Source organism: Acanthaster planci, linkage group LG18 (assembly GCF_054643075.1).
Source record: "Acanthaster planci isolate LZ-2023a linkage group LG18, COTS_SCS, whole genome shotgun sequence".
NCBI lineage: Eukaryota > Metazoa > Echinodermata > Asteroidea > Valvatida > Acanthasteridae > Acanthaster > Acanthaster planci.
In genome coordinates, this window is record NC_141794.1 from 3,256,524 (window position 1) to 3,275,736 (window position 19,213).

Consider the following 19,213-nt stretch of genomic DNA (forward strand, 5'->3'; position numbering starts at 1 on the left):
CGGACACGGCCTGAGTCAGTTTGGTCTTCCAACAGCGCTTGCCCAGTACGAGGCTATCCGGGAACAGCTACGCGCTTTTGAAATAGCGAACTTGCAGCAGTGACAGACTTTATGACGCTGTTGGCAGCAGACATATTAGTCTCTTTTCAACACAGAAATATAAACGCATAGACCACCACTCTCGCGCGTCTAGCCGTGATTCTGAAAAGTACGGGCAAACAATGGGCGAAACGGCGACAGGCATGGCGTTCAACGCGCATTACGCGCAACGCACTTACATTGCCGGCATTTGTTTACATGAGCTTCCAAATACGTTCCCTTTTTTTTCCTTTTTTTTTTTGCTCTTCGGTACTGCTATATCTTCTCTTCAATTGTTGCAACGGCATTTTTTGGAATTTACGTAAACTAGAGGTACATTTTACAATCGAAAAAATGCATGGCTTCATAGCATTTAAAGGCTGGAATTCCTCAACTGTGCGTACATTCCCTATGGGTGAATTGCCCGTAGTTTTGATTTTAATCAGGCACCGCGTTAATCACGAAATGTTCATGCGGTTTTGAATGTGATCTGGCGGTCTGTGCCTTTTTATGTATTTTTGCGGCATTGCTCTGAACATCCCGCGCATGCACAGAACTGGTACTGAGGACCGGAATGTTTGTCGCCAAGTGTCTCTTAGTCTGCCATTGCAAACAACACGGTTCTCCGGCTCAGTATTTCATAAAGGCAACGTCATTTGAGAACAAAGCACGCTCGCAAGTCGGCGTATGGGTGCGGTGACAGTAAGTTGATCTTCATTATAGTAGAGATCAATGACAGCACCACGGATATTTTTCTTCTGATACAGTGCGCAGACAGCCGCGTCAGCACCAAAGATTGTATAGCGCCGTGCAGCGGCGCTATACAATCTTTGGTCAGCACTCCATTTTGGGGCGTGCGCTGTTGGGATACTGAAACGTCTCGTTGACGCATAATGCACGCGTATGCACGTACGCGCGTATGCGTCTAGCGTTGTCAAGAATGGAACAGCATAGAATCATACCGCGCTGTGCAGCAAAGATAATAGTATAGCGCCACGCAATGCAGGGTTGCTGGGTCAACGGTTCACATTCACTAATTCACAACAGAGACATCTCTTGGTAAAAGGCAGGTAAGTTATTCATTTTTTTTATCAAACCATTCTATCTTGCATACCTCCAAACATGGACAATGATCATGGCAAAGGTAAGACCTCATTTCTCTATCTCCACGTCTCAACCTTCCAATTTTAATCACAGCTCCAACGTACTTTCGCTTTTCAATAGCAATACTGTTCAGCATAGCTCTGTAATTTTGAATGATAGCGACTAGATTTTTCAGTGACGGATGACGAATTGAATTGGAAAATACTGAGATTTTGTATCTCTTTTATTCAATTTTCCCATTTTCGCCTCAAAGACGGGCCGTATAAAGAGATTATTTTAAACCTGGGAAGGAAAAGACACGAGAAAGGCACTGAGAAGTGAGACATGCATTTACAGTGTCAAAACCGAAGTTGCCTTTTGTTTTCGAGACAGTTGATGCAACAACTTGGACTTTTCTGTCATCCGATTTTACCGGATCATTGGCCTTGGTGGAGGCGTTCGACGATACCATGTGATGAACGCCAGACGGTCGTTAGCACTAGCGCCGGCAATCGACTATCAAAATGTAGGCCTAGACCGGGTTCCTCATGAGGCTAACCGGAAGGTGAAGTGAATTTGACGTCACGAAACATTTGTAGCTAAACTCGCTTGAGTTGAAACGAGTTCAATTATGTGAACTATCAGCACGAGGATCTGATCTGATGTCCCAATGTCGCGGTCGTGTCCGCTGTAGCACCAACCTTTATTGTGGGGCGCCTTAACCAAGGCAATAGCGCATGAAAGGGAAATAGGAAAGGACCCTTTTGGAACCTACTTTTATGCCAGCAGTTTGCTTTCCAGTTGAATAGGTTTAACAAATTATCGGGACACCTCTTGCTGACCCTAGCATGTTCACAACTCAGTGGATCATCGCTGTGTCCGTGGCCACCAGCGTTTCCTTCTGCGTGCTGATCATCGGCCTCTGCATCCTCATCTGGGCCCTGAGGACCCCGGCGCGGCAGGTTGGCGACTCGCGTGTCGATCGGAAACCAGCGAGGGGAACTGGTAACGCTGCAACTTCAGCAAATGAAGAGGCAGAGAGCGGGCGGCTACCGGATGTTGCAACTTAAACCGGAGAGGAACGCCTCCAATTAACAATTGCCGATCATGTTCTGTCACTACGAATAATGAATAAAGACAAACAGATCCATTTCCTCGTCGGCCGGGCCAGACTGACATTGGCACATGAGCTATTTAAGCTTTTGGTAAGGTATTAACTCCGACCTGTTGTGTCCATTTGAGCAGGGAGGGGGTTAACGCAGAACTTTCCCCAACCAATTCTTCACCTCCATTAAAAGAACTATTCCTGGAGAAAAAGACGACTGAGAGACTGCAGCCTTTGCACTGGAATTCGGGGCAAATTTTGGGTCCACAAAGCACCGCCCCCAACGCTTCGCAATCACACTTGGGCTCTGGATTTGGGAATTTCACCCTCTAGACAAATTCGATAGAGGCCTATGCCTATAACTAAAAGCATGATGGAATAAAAATGCGAATCACAAGTCAAACATGCTCGAGGCTTAGTGGAGGTTGAGGTGGCTGGTTTCCAACCGGCGCGGAAGTGGGAGCTCCGTGCGGACTACGAGCGTGACTGATCTCAACAGGTTTTTCCTTCCACTTTTAAATCTCAAATTTCCTTTACCGTCTCCTCTCAGTTCAAAGCTGAGTCCCCGAGGAGAACAGCGCTAAAGTATTGACCCAAGCTACAAGAAACTCTGCCCACGGAAGCAGATTTTGGTATGGGCCTACACATAAGACGAATCTGCGGGTTGCTATCTTGTTTTTAAATTTACTTTAGTACCCCCCCATTTTCCCCCCTTTTTTGTCTGAGCGAGGGAGGAGGGGTTCGACATTCACCCCCACCCCCGGATCCGTGCCTGACTAATTGTTATCCAAGGCCTTTGCAAGTACTTTGTTCACGGTCTGGCAGCAAAATGTTCCCAAGAATTTAGGATTCTCAGCTTACAAATTACACATTACTATAAAACATGCAGTTCAACATTTCCAAGAAGTGTCAAAGCAATGGATGGTGGTCACAAGCATCGAACGCTTTAGTTGGACAGTCTCGAAACAAGTATTTTGTATAGTAAAATCCATGATCAGTATTCCCGGAATTATAAAGATATGAAATCAAATGACTTCTTTATTACCATGTTTTTGTTACCTTTAAAGAGCATCTCTATAAGGCAAACACGTCATTTGTCTTCAAAGCTCAACTATAGCAAGCTAAAAAGGGCTTTGTTTCTGTTCATGCCAAGATGCAAATTCTGAATGCAGATTGCGTCATTCCGAGAAAACAGAGAAAATGAGGGAAACCCTCGCGCTGTGTTCGTTGTGGATAAACCCTGTGCATGCCAAACAATGCACGTAGCCATTCCTTCCCCTCGGTTTCGGAGCAGATGACACTGTATTCGATTTGGATGCATCCATATTTATTTGAACGGAGAAAGTCAGAGAAAACGTGTTTTCCTCAGAGGTGCTCTTTCAATTGGTATATAATATTATATCGGATAGTACGGTACGTTGAAGAATTTTACCCTTGGTCTAACTTGGCAAATCCCTCAAGAAAGAAGGAGGGGCGAGAGTAAGTGCCCATGCTGCCAACCGCAAAAACAGTTCCTTGGGTTTAAATTTACTTCAGAGAGCCGGTGCCGGGTATATTTTTCTCTTAAAGGTGTATGGTCGGAACCACTTGTAGCCCCTGTGTAAGGGGTGCAAAGATGTATCTCTTTCCTTCCCACCTTAAATGGAAATTAAAGGTGAAGTTGTCCTTACGTCTTTAGGAAAGGACACGCGTCATTTGAGCGTACCCTGGACAAAATGTCGATTTGTCTACGTGCATACAGCGCGTTTGCGAGCCTATCACTGCTTCAAATCTAGACGAATGCTGTCAAGACCCTTGTATTTCTTGACAATGACTCAGTCGTCTATAAATGGCAGCGGGAGACAAATATTCTTCTTGTGGGTACAGAGGAGCTATATTTGGACCCAAATTTGCCGATACATCCACCGCAGAGCCATCAGTTTCAGATGGATTTTTCCCCTCACATGTGGCTCCAACAAACAGAAACTCCAGTGCTGAAAGACTAGCGTAAATGAACTTATGTTGACCTCAAAGTAGCTTGCTTTAATATCACTTTCATTTACATTTCTCTAACAAATTGGGTGCCATAAATGTGGCATGTGGCTTTAATTAACCATTGTTAAACCTTTACAGTTAATAGTTAAATTAAACTATTTGCATAGTTAAATGTGCCTGTTTGGTATTCAGGTTGCCCATGTGCATTGACTATCGATTTCATTTTGATGTAATTATTTAAAAATGTGATACTGGTTTTTGGTTGGATGTGATTTTATGTTTTTCCTTTTAAAACAAAATCGCCCTCCCCGATGCAATCACAAAACACCGCAGCGAAGCGTGGACTCTGTTAATTCCAGAACCCACTTGCTTTTACGAACTCAAATTTAAATTACGGTCAGGTACCAGACTGTTTCTCATTCCCAGACGTATCTAAGGTTTGGTTTGTTTGTTTTTTTCAACGTATGCAAATGATTTAAATCCGAGGTGAGTGTGGGTAGCTGTGGGGGCGCACTGCACCACCCCATGGAGACGAGGTTGTCAGTCGAGAGCACGAAAATTATGGTCTCACCGGCCAATGTCAACAAGGAAACAGTGCTGTCACAACTGACCGCCCAGTCTTACGTCACGGGGTAATTTATTCAGCGTGTCCCAGGGGAGGTTAACAAGGAGCATTAACGCAAATGCGTAATCATTCAGAAGTCTGACGTGCAAGCTATAATGGTGACATAGTTATCTTATAATAAGTTGTCAAGTTTCGTAATTGCATCCTCAAACATAAAAAAAACTTTCACTGGATTTTTCTTTGTCACGAAAGGTACGCTGTAAACATAGACCTATGTTTGTTTTAATAATGTGGAAATTAGAATAAGGATTAAACAAGGATATGCCAGGAAAGTGTTGCTTCAAAGAGCAAGAAATCACAAGATATGCCCAACTCAAAGCATCTCTTCCTCAGCAGTGGTGCGAACAGACAGTTACTTCCTTGAGCAAGAGCGGACTGGAGCTTCATTCCTAAACGACGTTTGGAAGCTGCGTACGGAGGATGTCCCAAGAGAAAGCCCTATTGTGCAAGACGTTGCTGTTTTTACAATGACCGTTCCCTTTAGACAAAAGCAATATGTGATAGATTTATATACACGGTTATCGAGGACGAAACACGCCCGATTTCCGTGTTCTCGAGAAAGGGACCTTGATGGAATCTGGCATGTGGACTCAACGTCTTGGTTTCAAATCTACTTGATGTGCATCATTTCCCAGTAAAAACCACGAAACTACTTCGAGGGGCTGGACAGTATACAGACAAGCTGTTATCTTCCTCTCAGATTACGTATACCGATGTCTCCGTTACTAACGCACGTATTCAGTCTCCAGACCAACACTGATTTTCTTTGAATTCACACCCTCTTTTACTCTCTAATTCCAGGCTCCACGCCTAAAATCACTTGGCAATGACACCCACAATGCCCGCATTTGAATTGTACGTTCTCGTCCTTATAACTAATGACGCTACATGACAAAGTCTGCACTTTGGCTGTTGTAACGTCCTGTTTAATACACTCCTGATCCCATGGCGCATGGAGTTGGTTCAGTGGAATTTACAAGTAGGCGATATGTCAGTTGGCGTTCTCCGCGAGAAGTCGTTCGCTATTCTTGCCCATCTGGTATGGAGTGGTTTTCAGGACCAAGTGAGTGATTATCCTGTGATCTTGAGCCTCAACGACCGAGGAAACTGCTGCGGTTATACGCTGACGTCCATCTCGGCATATGATGCTGTTTATATCGCCAACTATTATTAGCCTAATGAGTGGGATCACTATCAGTCGACGTAGGAAAGTTGAAGGCATTGTGTGGAAAATAGGTACTCGGGGGTAGCCCATTAAAGTTTATCATCCACCTACGTCAATATTTGTAACCGTAATGACAGATTTCCTAGCATGGGTGTACACATAGTGTTCAGTTTGTGGCATTTATTTAGCATGAAGGTGAGATGATTCAATAGTGCAGGTCTTCATAATGAGCACGTACAGCGTGTAGAGAGTCCGGTGTTCAAACTTCGCTGACCTCGCCACATCCCGTGTTGGTTTAGCATAGCGGAAAGGAGATACAATCAGCATATGGTGCGAAAGAAGAAGAAAAAAAATAAACATGGCGGTTAGGCGCACGTGGGCATGCGCAGTGATAACACGGAAGCTTCCATGACACGTCGAGTGCCGACGTCAGGCGGAGACCACTTCAAGTCGACGTGGAAACTACCCGCGATAGGTTGTCGGGGGAAAGCACCTTTTAGGGATGGATTTAAGGACGACATCGTCGCCTTTAGTGATGCGCCATAGTACAGAGAGACGTTCACTCCAACTCTTTGTATCTCTGCTTGTATGTTGGGCCAGTCGGATAACTTTTGCTGCAGCTGGTAAGTGTGTCTATAAAAGTCTTTGTTTCACATGATGATGCACAACAAACACGCTAGCATCGTGTCACCGGCGTTTGTTTCCGCAGCTATAGGAATATTTCAGTGAAAAAAAAAATAATGGCAGATACTTATAGGCCTAGTTCCAAAGGATAGTTCAATGTCATGAGTGTGCCAGTGTGTTTGCTGGTGTCTGACCCTTCAGAGCAGGGTGGCAAATACCTAAAAGGGCCTTTTAATGTTGTTTTTATGTCCAACGATGGACAAAGGAAGTTTGTAGATAACTGTCTTTATTCATTGTACACGTAGTGGATAGCCCCTCGTGCAATCAGTGGTACTGAATTAACGACAGAAACAACTACAAGACGAATACTGAATATTGATGCCAATTGTCTATGTCAAGATCCAATCAGCTGGTGACACGTCCATGCCCGACTTCCAGTGATTTCAGTTTCTGTCATTTGATCTTAAAACAGATTCGATTCGCTATAACTTGCCGATGCTGTCTCCCATAACTGTGCGACGTATCGTCCGTTTGGCAATCATTCACATGGTGTCCTGTACTCGTCCAATTGGGTTGTACTGTGACAATGCAATCAAGGAAAGAAACAATTCATAGACAATACAAAAACAAAAGCTTCATTCCATTCACCCAGAGAGGAGATCGTTGAAAAATAACCCCAGAAGGCACAACGGTGTCCTATGTCTCTGGGGTGAATGTGAGGGCTGGTTCTTATACGTGGCGTGGAAGTGCAACGCGAAATTATGACGTCGAATGCATCAAGTTGACCACACTTGAACTCAAGTTCATTGTTTCAGATCTAAATGTTTCGTGACATCAAATTCGCTCAGTTGCTTGAAGCCGGAGCCGTTGTGTTGTTCAAAGATACAAAGAACAATGCTACTTCTAAACACACGAAACATAATATGAAAAAACAGCGATTTTTGCAGGACCGCCATTTAAACTGTGTAAAGTTAAAGCATCCAAGAAATCTTAACACCATGATGGCAATTCGTACTTCGATATTTTAAAATGTTCTGGCAGATAGATTTGTCCCAGCCTTCAGTGCAGGAAGTCGTTTATTAAGAACTAGAATTCCCAAAAGGGCATCGGAAAATCGTTGGGCCACATGCTTATGACAATATAGACAAATTTTCTTTGCTCGGGTAGAAAAAACAACAACTTCAAATACGCTTGAAGGTAAGAATTTACTGTGTGTGTAGAAATGGTATACAAGGAACTAATGCACTACATGTGCCCCTTTACTTATTTTCCCTTATACACAACATAGGGACAAGCGCTGACGGCACGCTGTTTTATTATTAACAACGGAAACCCATATCCTTGTAGCAGGTTCACCACTTGTGTATTTCAGGAAAGCGGGTTGACAAACACAAAACCAATTAACTTGAATGTTAACTCCAGGTTGTCGACTGAAGGAAAGAAGTAGCTCTCATAAAACCAACACAAAAAGCCAAAGGAACTCGCATCAAACCAAAACAACAGCAGCAGGAAAAAGATCGAATGCAAAAATATGCCTTTGTGCGCACTTGAGGAATTGATGTCGAATAGCTTGATCAGTGTATTTCTGAATGACAACGACAAACGAGTGAATGAAAGCATTCCTTTGCGTAAGCCTGCATATACGTTTTCGTAACGACAAAGATAGTGAAAGATGAGTTTAATGATGTGACTGAGTCAAGACAGTAGGCTTTTTTGCCTGCTAAAGCAACGCATTACGTAGTTGGGTCAAGCTGCAATCACCACAAATCAGATCCGATGAGTTGCACAGAGCTATTTTGTGTAAACAAAAATTGGTAATGAAAAGTCCTCATTGTTATCTATTTGTTTGCTGGCGGAATCAAAGCAAATACAAAGGTTGTGACGGACACTAAAGGAAATTTCCTGGCATTTCAAATTTAGCCCTGGTGCCCAGCCCCAAACCTTTCCAGCCCAGCTTTTCTTTCGCTGCCGACGGAAGTGTCTTCGAGTTCCGATATTTGTAGCAGGCCACTCTTATCCCACTGGCATCTAATATTAAAACTCTGTACGGCACATTCACTGCCTTAAAAGCCAAATAGCCTCGTCCCCCTGGAGTTCTCATGGTACCGAACCCATAGCTCTCTACCTTAACAATGATGGTCACATGCCTTGCTCAGGGACATACCATCTGAGTGTATACAGAATCAACCTTAAACAGGGTATGCAGGTTATAATTGCTTAAGGGTCCCTGAAGGCAATGAATTCTGGGAAATGCCGTCGTGGATCATTTTACTAACACGAGTTGACAGCCAAACTTGCAGACGCTATTGTGCTGTCAGTTTCGTCCATAAATCTGACTGAAGTGACGCAACTGGCTCAGCTGCAATGCAGCCCTAACCTTTGACTCCCCAGTCTGTTGGTGTGGATACTGATGACCTGAGAGACATTGGCTCCGATGACTGGACCTCCTGTTTGTACCAGAACCTTGCGATTTTATTTGTGTCGCAAAAACCCCTGGCTGGGTTGTTTATCAGAAGGATATTTTCAAGCTCTATTTTTTTTACTAGAGACTGTTGAGAATCGACAAAAATTCGAGTGGGAGACCAAATCGACATAACCAAACATGACCAGACGTGCAAACGGCAGCAGGCAAGCCCGGTCATGTTTGGGTGCTTGGTTGTGGTGTGTGCGCCGGAGTGGTTAGAATTCGGCCAGTAAAGCAACGGCCTTCCCCTCCAAAGGACTCCAAACAAGCAAAACAAAACCCCGAGTTGCCATTTAGGTCAACGACCGCAATAAACACAGCGACACGAAGTAAACAAATTTTCTTTTGAACTGGTCAGGTGAAAGGTTTTAGGCACTGTTTGCTGAAGTTGCTTACAGCCAATAAATAACACGCAACATTTAAATCCAACGCATCCGGGATCGATTCAGATGGCTTCTGATTTAATTTTTTTTGTTACTGAATTCAATATCATCTCTACTTAATCATTTGAGCACATGCTCAGCCCTTGTTCACGCTAAGTGACTCATAACTACACTATTACTTGAAAATGCCAACGATTAAGCACTTCCTCCGATTAGGAAAACATCGTCTGAAAGCTCCGTTAATAATCTTTGTCACCTTGTCTTGTCAGTTCTGCCATTTTGGGGGAGATATGCCGAGACGTCTGGGAACAGGCAACGTACAATTGTTGAACTCAATCCGTGCTGGACTTCCAAGCACAAAAAGGCTTCGGGTTTTGTGCAGGACAGACAAGCTTTACCTTGAAGCGGATGAGGTTCATTATGTGCGGCAAATGATTTTACAGTTTTGTCCTTAAAACATAGACAACGAATTAGCACTGAAAAGTGAAAAAACCTGTCCTACCCAAATATACTGGGGAAAACTCACAATACAGATCCTAAGCATAATGACTTCAGAGGAATTGAGCACAGCCAAACTTATCAAGGGAAGCCAGCCCTGGCGAAAGTCAGGGAGTACACAACATGGAAATTCTGCACAAAAACTGAGCTTTGAGCAATGATTTTGCAATTTTTCAGCCTCGACCCGTTTAGAAACTTTTGATGGCATCGGCAGAGCAGGACTTCCTGATTTTCAATGCGGCGGCTCGGGTTGGTCCATCGAACAAACAAATGAAGGTGAGTGAAAGAACCTGTTGTAAACAACAACTGTGAAGCCGCTATACTGATCAGAACAGCAAACTTCCCTTCGACAAAACACACCAAACAGGATATCGATATTTTGGCAGCTAAGGACAGGTCTGCTGCAAACTGGACATGATCGAGTCGACAAGTCTGTGCATGCTCTGTTCACGATGAGAACTTTGACAGGAAAGTTAAAACAACAGCACAAACCCTACGTGCATCCATAAGAGCACTGGATGTCGGAGGGGCAAGACCGACAGGACTCAGGAACAAAACTCGGGTCAGAGTCGAGCGACGAACACTGCAGCTGTTCTATAGGGGGCCTATTCGTTCCCTGGTAACGTGCACAAAATACACCAACGTACCAAGCGTAATCGACCAGTGGCTGAAAAATAATGGCCATGTCTCGAACTTGCCCGAGTTTACACAGAATCGCGCAAGTGTCGACTCCAAGTGCAGAGCAAATAAGACTCTTTGTCTGTGTTGCCTAGTGTGACCTACAGGGTGAAAACCGGATCCACGAGTAAGTGTTTTCATTCGCTTTTTTTGTATAGGGAATCGGGCGATTGCCACATGCTCTTCCAGGTGCTCGCACAATACAACGGTCCTGGAAGGCGCCGTCTCCACCTTCGGCACCACCACGGTGTCCTTCAACTACGCCCTCAACGTGAGAGACGCAACCAGTTTACAACAGCGTCCCGTTCTTAAGGTCTTCTGCCAGACTTGTTCCGCATTTCAAGCGTGGTCGTCAGAGGCAAGTGATCCAAGCAATGGAGACTGGGTGACTGCCGAGGTCAGGGTTAAACCGTTGCGTTCTACATTCGCCGTAAGTGACTTTTTTTTGTCCCTTCACCACGTCACACTCGGTATCAGTGCGTTCAATATTACTTCCCTCGCGCTTACTCGTGAAAGCGCGACTGCTTTCGATTTGACACCCACGTGACTACTTGCGCTTACTCGGGCGTGGCCCACCTAACTTACCCGCCGAGGCGGTTACTTGGGGAAGTATCCCATAACGTAACATTCTGGCTTAGTCAAACCATGGAGGAACCTTGCGAAGAAAACTTAACACCATTGTAAACAAATCAAAGACCTGTTAATTGTATAGTGACAAATCGGCTCGGGTCAAGTAAGTTCGGTGAAAGGCAAGAAATGTGATATCTTTTTCTTTCCAACATTTTTGCTAAACAATCGACGTATGACCTCGGAGGCACCTCGAATAACCCGAGATCATCTTATTATCACATATTGCGCATGCTCACCTAAACCTATGACAACGTACGTGAGCGTGGAAGAAGTATTCGAAAACCCTGCACAACTGTTATTTGCGCACATTGAAACGAGTTTGACAAGTGACGATAATTAGCGAAACTGATACCGGGTATAAATTTTGGGGTACTTGGGATGGTGTTGATGAGGATAAAAGAAACCAAACTCAGTCACGCGTTTTTACCAGGGGTGCGCCCTACGACAGGTGCGACCAACCTCAAAACTAAAAATAAGTGGTAGTAGTGTAGTAACGCACAGAAGCGCCCTCAAGAGTCTCCAGAATTTGAATTGCATTTAACCGTGCAACCAGGCGGGAAGATGGTTAAGTGGACGTAAAGCTCTGTGAGCAGCCTCGCTTTTCGGACGGTGTCTGTCCACTAACCTCCACATAATAACGAGGAGAAGAAAGATCTTTGATGCAGATTTACGAAATGACTGTTTGTCGTTCCCTCCTTGTCACACAGTTAATCCTCGAGGCCAACCTTGAAGAAAGCGGTCAAGTCATAGGAGTGGACAACGTGATGGTCAAAGACGGCAAAAAACAAGGTACACTGGGTGTCGGTCGTACTTGTTTAAATAAAAGTCGTGGACCTTTGGCAGAATGAAGCCAATAATAAGAGAGTACAGGCGAAATCGAATGCAGGTGGATCAAAGGCAATGGGAGCCAACCACTTTGTATACAATTGTGGCGTCAAAACAATGTTGGGCTCGAGTAGACCACCCTTCCACTTGAAAGTCAACCTCTTCCTCAAAATTGTCTTGCATCTAATCAGCATTACGTCATTTCTACACGTGCTTGCACTCAAGTACACATTCATATTGAAGCCTCCAAAATCATTTTCTTTCACACTTAACAATTCCAACTTGAATCAGCCACCTCCAAACATAAACGCTCTAAAAGTGTAGGCGTTAGTATAGAGGAGAGGACCTAAGGCTGAACACTTTTTCATCTGCCAGGAGAGACCGGCATCCACATTATTGACATTTTGAAAAAAGAAGAAGTGTATATAAAATCTGGTGTCATTTTTATAGTACCACCAAGCCCTACAATTCCGCTCGAGCATCCCTCCAACTGCTTCTTGGAGGATTGGATCTCAACCGACATGCCTACTGATGGTGACGAGTCAGCGTTTCGATCGACAGGTAGGTTTGTCAAACTCAAATAACGCCAGCTCCTGCGCTCTGAAAGGTCGCCGGCTGTCCAAACTGATCGTGCCCATCGCACACGTTGCTTAAGTCACAGCGTCCAATTACACAGGAAACACTTAACGTGTTTAAGCCACGCGTCCGATTAAGTCCAGGCAGAAGTGTGCAAAAAAACAGTTCCTGGAGGTCATTGTATTTCATAATTATTATCTGCTGTGATCTAAAACTTGAAACATATTAGATTTTGCTTCTTGTCCAATCAGCTCAATGGAAACGCATATGTTAGCCTAAGATTCATATCAAAAAGTATTACCTTGGGCCCATATCACTCGAAAGCGAGGTAAAAACCGATGAGTTACAGTGTTTCATGAAGAAATCCTACATGTAAAATGATAAAAAGTCAAACTACTAATCACAAACTGAAACCACTCTTTCTTATAAACAAGAGGTGATTATTCCACACAGTTTGTTCAAACTGTTCTTGTTACAATTTTAATTTTACCCAAACGAATCCAGACGAAACGGCTTCATACCCATCTGATGTCTTCCCAGAAAACACCTTTGGACTCCTTGATAATGGTGAGTGGCGCGAGATCTAGCAGAAGATGGAAGACAGAAGTGGCTTTGTGTTGATGGATGTTAACTGTACTTTAAACCTTTTTCCTCGAACATTGTGCACAGTACTTTGAGACAGAGACAGTGCGTTTTGAAGTCACTGAGTCCGTGTAAAATGTTCAGCGATCAGGATGTTGCATGACCTTCTGTTTGGAATGCTAGCTGTTGGCTGGGCACTGTCTCCTCGCAGGCACTTGGTCCATACTTGCCGCCGGTCACCCAGCGGTGCGCATGAGAAATGACACTTGGTGGCGTTACGTGCTATGAACTGGCATCTAATCAAGGGAAATATTACCATTCTCAGCTGTTTTGGGCCACTGAAACCGGAGATAAACGCTGGTCGTATGAGGTGTGTCGACTCAAAACAAGTTGTGCACTAACTTTAAAACGTATGATTTGTTGTCCAAGATGCACTTTCAGTAACTTGCTTTTTACGTCGCCACCCCCACCCCGAAATGAAACAACCGTTTTTTTCCCGTACGTTTTCTGACGGTCTACGAATGAGTGGGAAACGTGAGACAGTGGCTTATGACGTGCACATGTATCAATTTCCATTTCTGTCCCATATGACCAGCCTGCTGGCCAAGACACTGACATCATTCCTTTATGTCTTGGACAGAGACAACGCTGCTGCTTGCCCAGATCTTGGCCATTTTGTCTGTATCTGTCTGCTTCATCACCGTTGGCATCCACTGTTTTATTTGGAGAAAACAGAGGTGGGTACCGAAGTACACATTTATGTCGTTGCTCAGTAAAGCAGAGACATTCCTACACGGCTCAAGTGTGCATTTTGCAATGCGAAATCCACCTCAAATGACACTTCTAAGAATTAACCCACTCCCATGATGATTTTCTGAGAATGATATTATCTATCTTTACCATGTGCAGATATCATTCATTAAATGTACTTAATTTTCAATCAGCAACGAACACGACACCTATAGACGACGATTCACTTCCAAATTTGTCATTGGATGGAAAATATTGTTTGCACAGGCGGATGAACCGAAGTACTAGCATTGTCCCTCTGCGGTCGAAACCAACCTCAGACGAGCCGCACGACAGCATGTTGCTCGAGATGGACTTGGTGGCATCAGACGAACCTGACCAGCCTTGCAGCAACAGCCTAGGCGAGCCCACCAGCTCGAAATATCTTCAGCAACTGCAAGACTCAGACATACTGCTGCAGCCGGACCCACGTCGGGCGACCGTAAGCCACGGATCGTCCTCCACGGCACGAAGCCCGGCTGTCCAGGCGGACGAAGAGGACGACAGCGATGACGATCAACAGCGTCCTCATCCGAGGACTAAGAGCCTGCCCTGCAGACCGCCGGTGAACGTTTACGAGTCCATCGATGAGGCCAGTAAGTACCAGCCGCTGACCTTCGGCAAGCGGCCCGCCCCGGGCCCACCGGGGCTTCCCAAGGGAAAGCGACTGCAAACTCGCAGTAAGGGTGTGCAAAATTTGGCCGCCGTCAAGAAGTACAGGCCCTCCTCTGTGCAGTACGAGGAGGTAGGAAACCGCAAGAACGGCTTGCTGCAACTGGATGAACCCAGAGATCGGAGCAAGTCGGCCTCCCACTACGATTACGTCAAGAGGAAGTCGGTCACGCAGAGCCCCAGGCGCAACGGGTGGAAGTATGGCCAGGCACAGCGCCCCAAGGGTCGCGCTCCTGCACCGCCAACGAGGCCGCTGTACGATGAACCTGTGCGGAGATCCCGGCCGGTGGTTAAGGTCGACAGCGCACCGACCTTGCTCCAGCAGAACCAGGAGTCATCAGCTGGAGAGGGCCTCCAAACAGACTACGAGAACACCCTGGAAAAGCCAAAGGTCACCTACGACAGACCACGCACGATTAATGAGAACATCGCGGAAAAGCCCACGGGGAACTCCCAGTACTTCACGCTAGAGCCACCCGTCGGAAGATACGCTACAAGCGAGGACTCGGACGATGAACGTGAAAGTGAGAGAGATATTAGCCGGTTCGAGGACGCAGAAGAGGAAATCATTCCAAACGGCACAACCGCGATCTCTCTACGCCCTCTGTCTGTCAGCGCACCGATTAACATACCGCCCTCAAAGCCAAACAAGATGGCCGACTTCGACGAGGAGTCTTCGCGTCTGTAAGGCAGACTCATTGTCAAGGGAAACCTTGAACTGTATTTCCACATCAAAATTTTCTAAGGCAAGTCTTACGAACTGGGTTTGAAAAATATGTGTATAAACGGTGATTCAATTAAGTCGTTGTTGTGTGTAACTAATTAATTACTTGATTTTTATTCTTCAAATAATTATTGGTCAAGGAGATGTCTGGCTCACCCAGCTAATGTTCACGGGAGAATTCAGGAGGAATAATGGATCTTTCATAACGACACCATGCAGCGCGGAAAATGAAGATTAAAATGTTCTCTGTAATTATTTATTCATAATTTATATTTTTCAAATAAACTTTACAAGGCACCAAACGCGATTTTAAAATCTATAAATTTAGTGGTGCTGGTGTACTGGGCAACGCAAACGTGAAAGGAAAAAGTTCAGTGACCTGACCGCACGGCCAACAGAAATAAATTGGCATCGAGTAGATATCACAGAGTAGGAAAAAAATTTACGTTCTTACTTCTACCAGATTACAATGCCTGCCAGAAAACTACGAAGGGCTGAAAACCTCGAGATTTCCTCACATGGTAGTTTAAGCAGTGGGAGATCAAGATTAGTTTCAATCCAGGAATACGGGAAAACATGGTAGGCCATGCCCCCTCTTTACTCCGTATTTCTTTAGTTGAGTCCCCAGTGGGTTTAAATTGTATCCTACCAGATTGGCATGTACACGCCTCCGGCTGTTTCGGGCCTGTGGCTGAAGTCTTTTAGGACTATACCAGTTTTACCAGCTCCCCTTGCCAAGTAGTGCCAACCTCAACTTCACAAATTAGACAAATGGCAAGCAATCGCTAAGATTTCAGAAGCCTTTCGTTTTGGGCGGGTCACTGTGTACAATGTGTGTTCCGGGACCCAGTTGTCGACTATTTGCCTGGCTGTGGATCGATGGTGAAAAAAGCGAGGATTTCTCTCACAGCAACACGAATGTGGCACAGAATTTCCGCTTGTGAAACTAATAATCATAGAGGAATGCAAACTTACCGTATTTAGTTTTAGTTCACTATTTGAAACCACATCCCATGTTTAGCTAACTGGTCAGCATATCACAAAAAAAAGAGATTCGCAACTTTTGCAAGGGAGTGGCACTATTCCGTTGAAGCAGTTTGTCTATTGTAAATTACGATCAGCAGTCATGTAATGGTGTATTACACTGAGATTATATACTCGAAATTGTGGATAAATTGATAAACAAATAGGCCTACTAAAGCCTATCTGGGTGATATCGTCTAAGTTTTTTTTTATGTTTCCACTGAGAAAACAGGTTTAACTCTAAATTCAGCAATTGTTTGGACAGGTTAAGGTCAACACCAAACATTCTGTTGCAAATATACACCGGAAAATACTAAAGGTACTATAACTTTTTGCTTAGTTGCTGCTCTACGTCTAAAAAATCTTCAAGGTGGTTGTTTCTATCTGAACACCCACTTTGTCTAAGAATAGCACTTCTTAATGCACATCCCGTCACTCGAATGTGTACCAGACAAAACAACCCGCGTGTATGTTATGTGTGTTCCAAAGACCACAACCTGCCTGCCTTATAACAGGAAACCTATGGAAGTGCCCTAAGAAGGCACTGAGCTTTGGCGTTAAGGAGCTCCAACTAAGCTCGAACAGGATATGTCGGGCAAGCCGCAGAAGAGAACCGATATCCCTGCTTTGCACATGGATGACAATGCAGCAAAGACAATGTCACGATTTACCTGAGGTGGGATCCGTTGCGAAAGGTCGTAGGCCACTCATTTCAATGTAATTCTAGTCTTTCTACTCAACTGCATTTAGCCCTATGCCGTCAATTTCTGAACATATACATCGCAGCAAAATTTCCCTGGCATTGAACAAATGCAAATCGGTAAAAAGGACGGAATCAGGAAATAGACTTAATGACGTTCGGTTACAAAAAACCCACACGACAGTCCGTCTTTTTTTTTTTGTGCATCATTTCTGCCATCTTGCTTTTGATCCAAGGGTATGCACAAAAAGGTTTCTTTTCTGCCCTGTGGAACAGAAGAACTTCCCTGGAGAACGGTTACCATGCAAAGCCTTTGCTGACCTTTCCGCCTCAAGCAGAAGCACCCCTCATCGGTTGAAAGAAGCCATACTCGGCGGGAGTGTTCGTTTTGTTGGAAGCGATGCGACCGCAACGCGTACACTTCATCGTGAACCAGCGAAGTTCAGTTCCGACCGAAGGAGCCTCCGTTGCTAAGAAAACCACGCCCTCTCCTGGTCGAGCTCGAGGTTCACTGTGGATGCGCAAATATCCTCAATCGAGAAAGGGAAACTGATCATTTAATGCTGGCCTCTTATATGCCCGGCTGGGTACCAAACAGCAGCAGGTCTAGCAGTACACTGATTCCCTTCAGGCAATAAAATTTTCGACCAAAAAAACAAACAAAAACAACAGAGAAAAAAACAACACTTTTTTATTCTTTCCACAGAATTAACCTATTCTTTTTTACCTGCTGAGCCCAATATGAAAAAAAGTCTCACTAGAAGAGAGAAAATATACTAGCATCTACAATAAATTACAAAACACCAAGTAGTCAGTGATATAAGTAATGTTGCATTTTCAGAATAAGAAGTAAGAAGCAATAGTTTGGAACATGATAAGCAAAGCTAAAGCCCGTGAATTTTTTTTTCGTAACAGTGGGACATCAGGTATGTTTTTCTTCAAGGATGAATAAAAAAACTCAACCTCGGCGACTCGGTTCACCTATAAATCTCATTATTTAAATGAAGGTAACGAAAAAAACGGATGCCTGCTCGTAGTTTAATGAAACGGATAAAGTTTGGACTTATTGACACCTGTTACTGCGTAAAAATTGAAGTTGTCTTCAAGGCAGCCACGGATTAAGAAGAGAGAGATGGACAAGGTACGAGGGGAAGCTTTGGTTAAGTCTTTTTGACGGTTTGCGACAGATCCCGGCAGCTGCACCACTTTGCCACGTGACCAGGAGGTGACTCATCCGCACTCCTTTCACGGGAAAGCAGCCGAGTGGTTAGACTGGCCAAGAAGCCCTCCGTCTGGAAAAATCTCATCAGACGACTGTTCTGAAGGTTGTAAACCGCACTTAATCTTGTTGTAAGCTACGTTTGTGGGTCCAAAGAACTACACGGAAGCTTGTTCATCAACTAATTGTCAAACTCATGTTACATTATAGGCCTACTTTGTTCCGCACCAAAGGCATTGGCAGCAGCTGTTGGCCCACTTCAATTTTGAAGTCCCCATCCATGATCATTCTAAACAGCAGTAAATGTTATAAGTTATTCTTCTGATGGTACCACTTGTTCCATACATTACCATTTCCTAGGATTTTTTTGATAGCAGTCAGCAATACACTAGCTCTATTATACTATACTCCTTAAAACCGCCACTGCATATCTTTATACGCCAGGAAAGTCCAGTAAAACCCCACAAAGAAAAAAGGATATATATTAAACTGGTATAGTTCTAGGCAGGTGGGGGAAAACTGCTACAATTATACACTGAGCGAGCTCGACAGTTTAAATGCTTCAGTCTGTCTGTGGTAACTTGATGGACTTTACAACCAGCGCTCACAGATGCTTGTCCAACCTTTGCTCAGTCTGACGAGTCTAGGAAAGTCCCGGTCTCCATAATGAACAGCCAAACCTCGCTGATGATGTCACTTTTACCGCTCTTTCCTGAGCGGCACCCCGCCAGATGGACTGTATATTACTAACTCCACGCGCTCACTGCTGTGCGCTGTAAAGTCAACTCCACAACAC

General features: G+C 44.5%; 1 protein-coding gene across 3 annotated transcripts; it reads left to right on the plus strand.

The window, feature by feature from the left end:
* The first annotated feature begins 1,019 nt into the window (after positions 1-1,019).
* LOC110980459 (uncharacterized) lies at positions 1,020-16,699 on the plus strand. Of its 3 annotated transcripts, none has more exons than XM_087148646.1 (9): positions 1,020-1,148; positions 1,963-6,653; positions 10,177-10,275; positions 10,836-11,107; positions 12,015-12,096; positions 12,583-12,693; positions 13,213-13,275; positions 13,931-14,027; positions 14,308-16,699. In XM_087148646.1, exons 2-9 carry the CDS (start codon positions 6,533-6,535, stop codon positions 15,437-15,439), a joined length of 1,977 nt encoding a protein of 658 aa, XP_087004772.1. In that variant the 5' UTR covers positions 1,020-1,148; positions 1,963-6,532; the 3' UTR covers positions 15,440-16,699. The 3 variants fall into 3 exon arrangements, with proteins under 3 accessions (XP_087004772.1, XP_022092849.2, XP_087004771.1); XM_022237157.2 differs by having other exon boundaries at positions 2,009-6,653; XM_087148645.1 differs by lacking the exon at positions 1,020-1,148 and adding an exon at positions 1,152-1,222 and having other exon boundaries at positions 2,009-6,653.
* The last annotated feature ends 2,514 nt before the right edge of the window (positions 16,700-19,213 follow it).

Excerpts from the sequence above, each read along its gene's own strand:
- LOC110980459 (XM_087148646.1), top strand. The coding sequence starts at position 6,533 with ATGGATTTAAGGACGACATCGTCGCCTTTAGTGATGCGCCATAGTACA. Across the intron at positions 12,694-13,212 it reads GTCAGCGTTTCGATCGACAG|ACGAAACGGCTTCATACCCA; the intron begins GTAGGTTTGTCA and ends AAACGAATCCAG. Across the intron at positions 14,028-14,307 it reads TTTATTTGGAGAAAACAGAG|GCGGATGAACCGAAGTACTA; the intron begins GTGGGTACCGAA and ends TTGTTTGCACAG.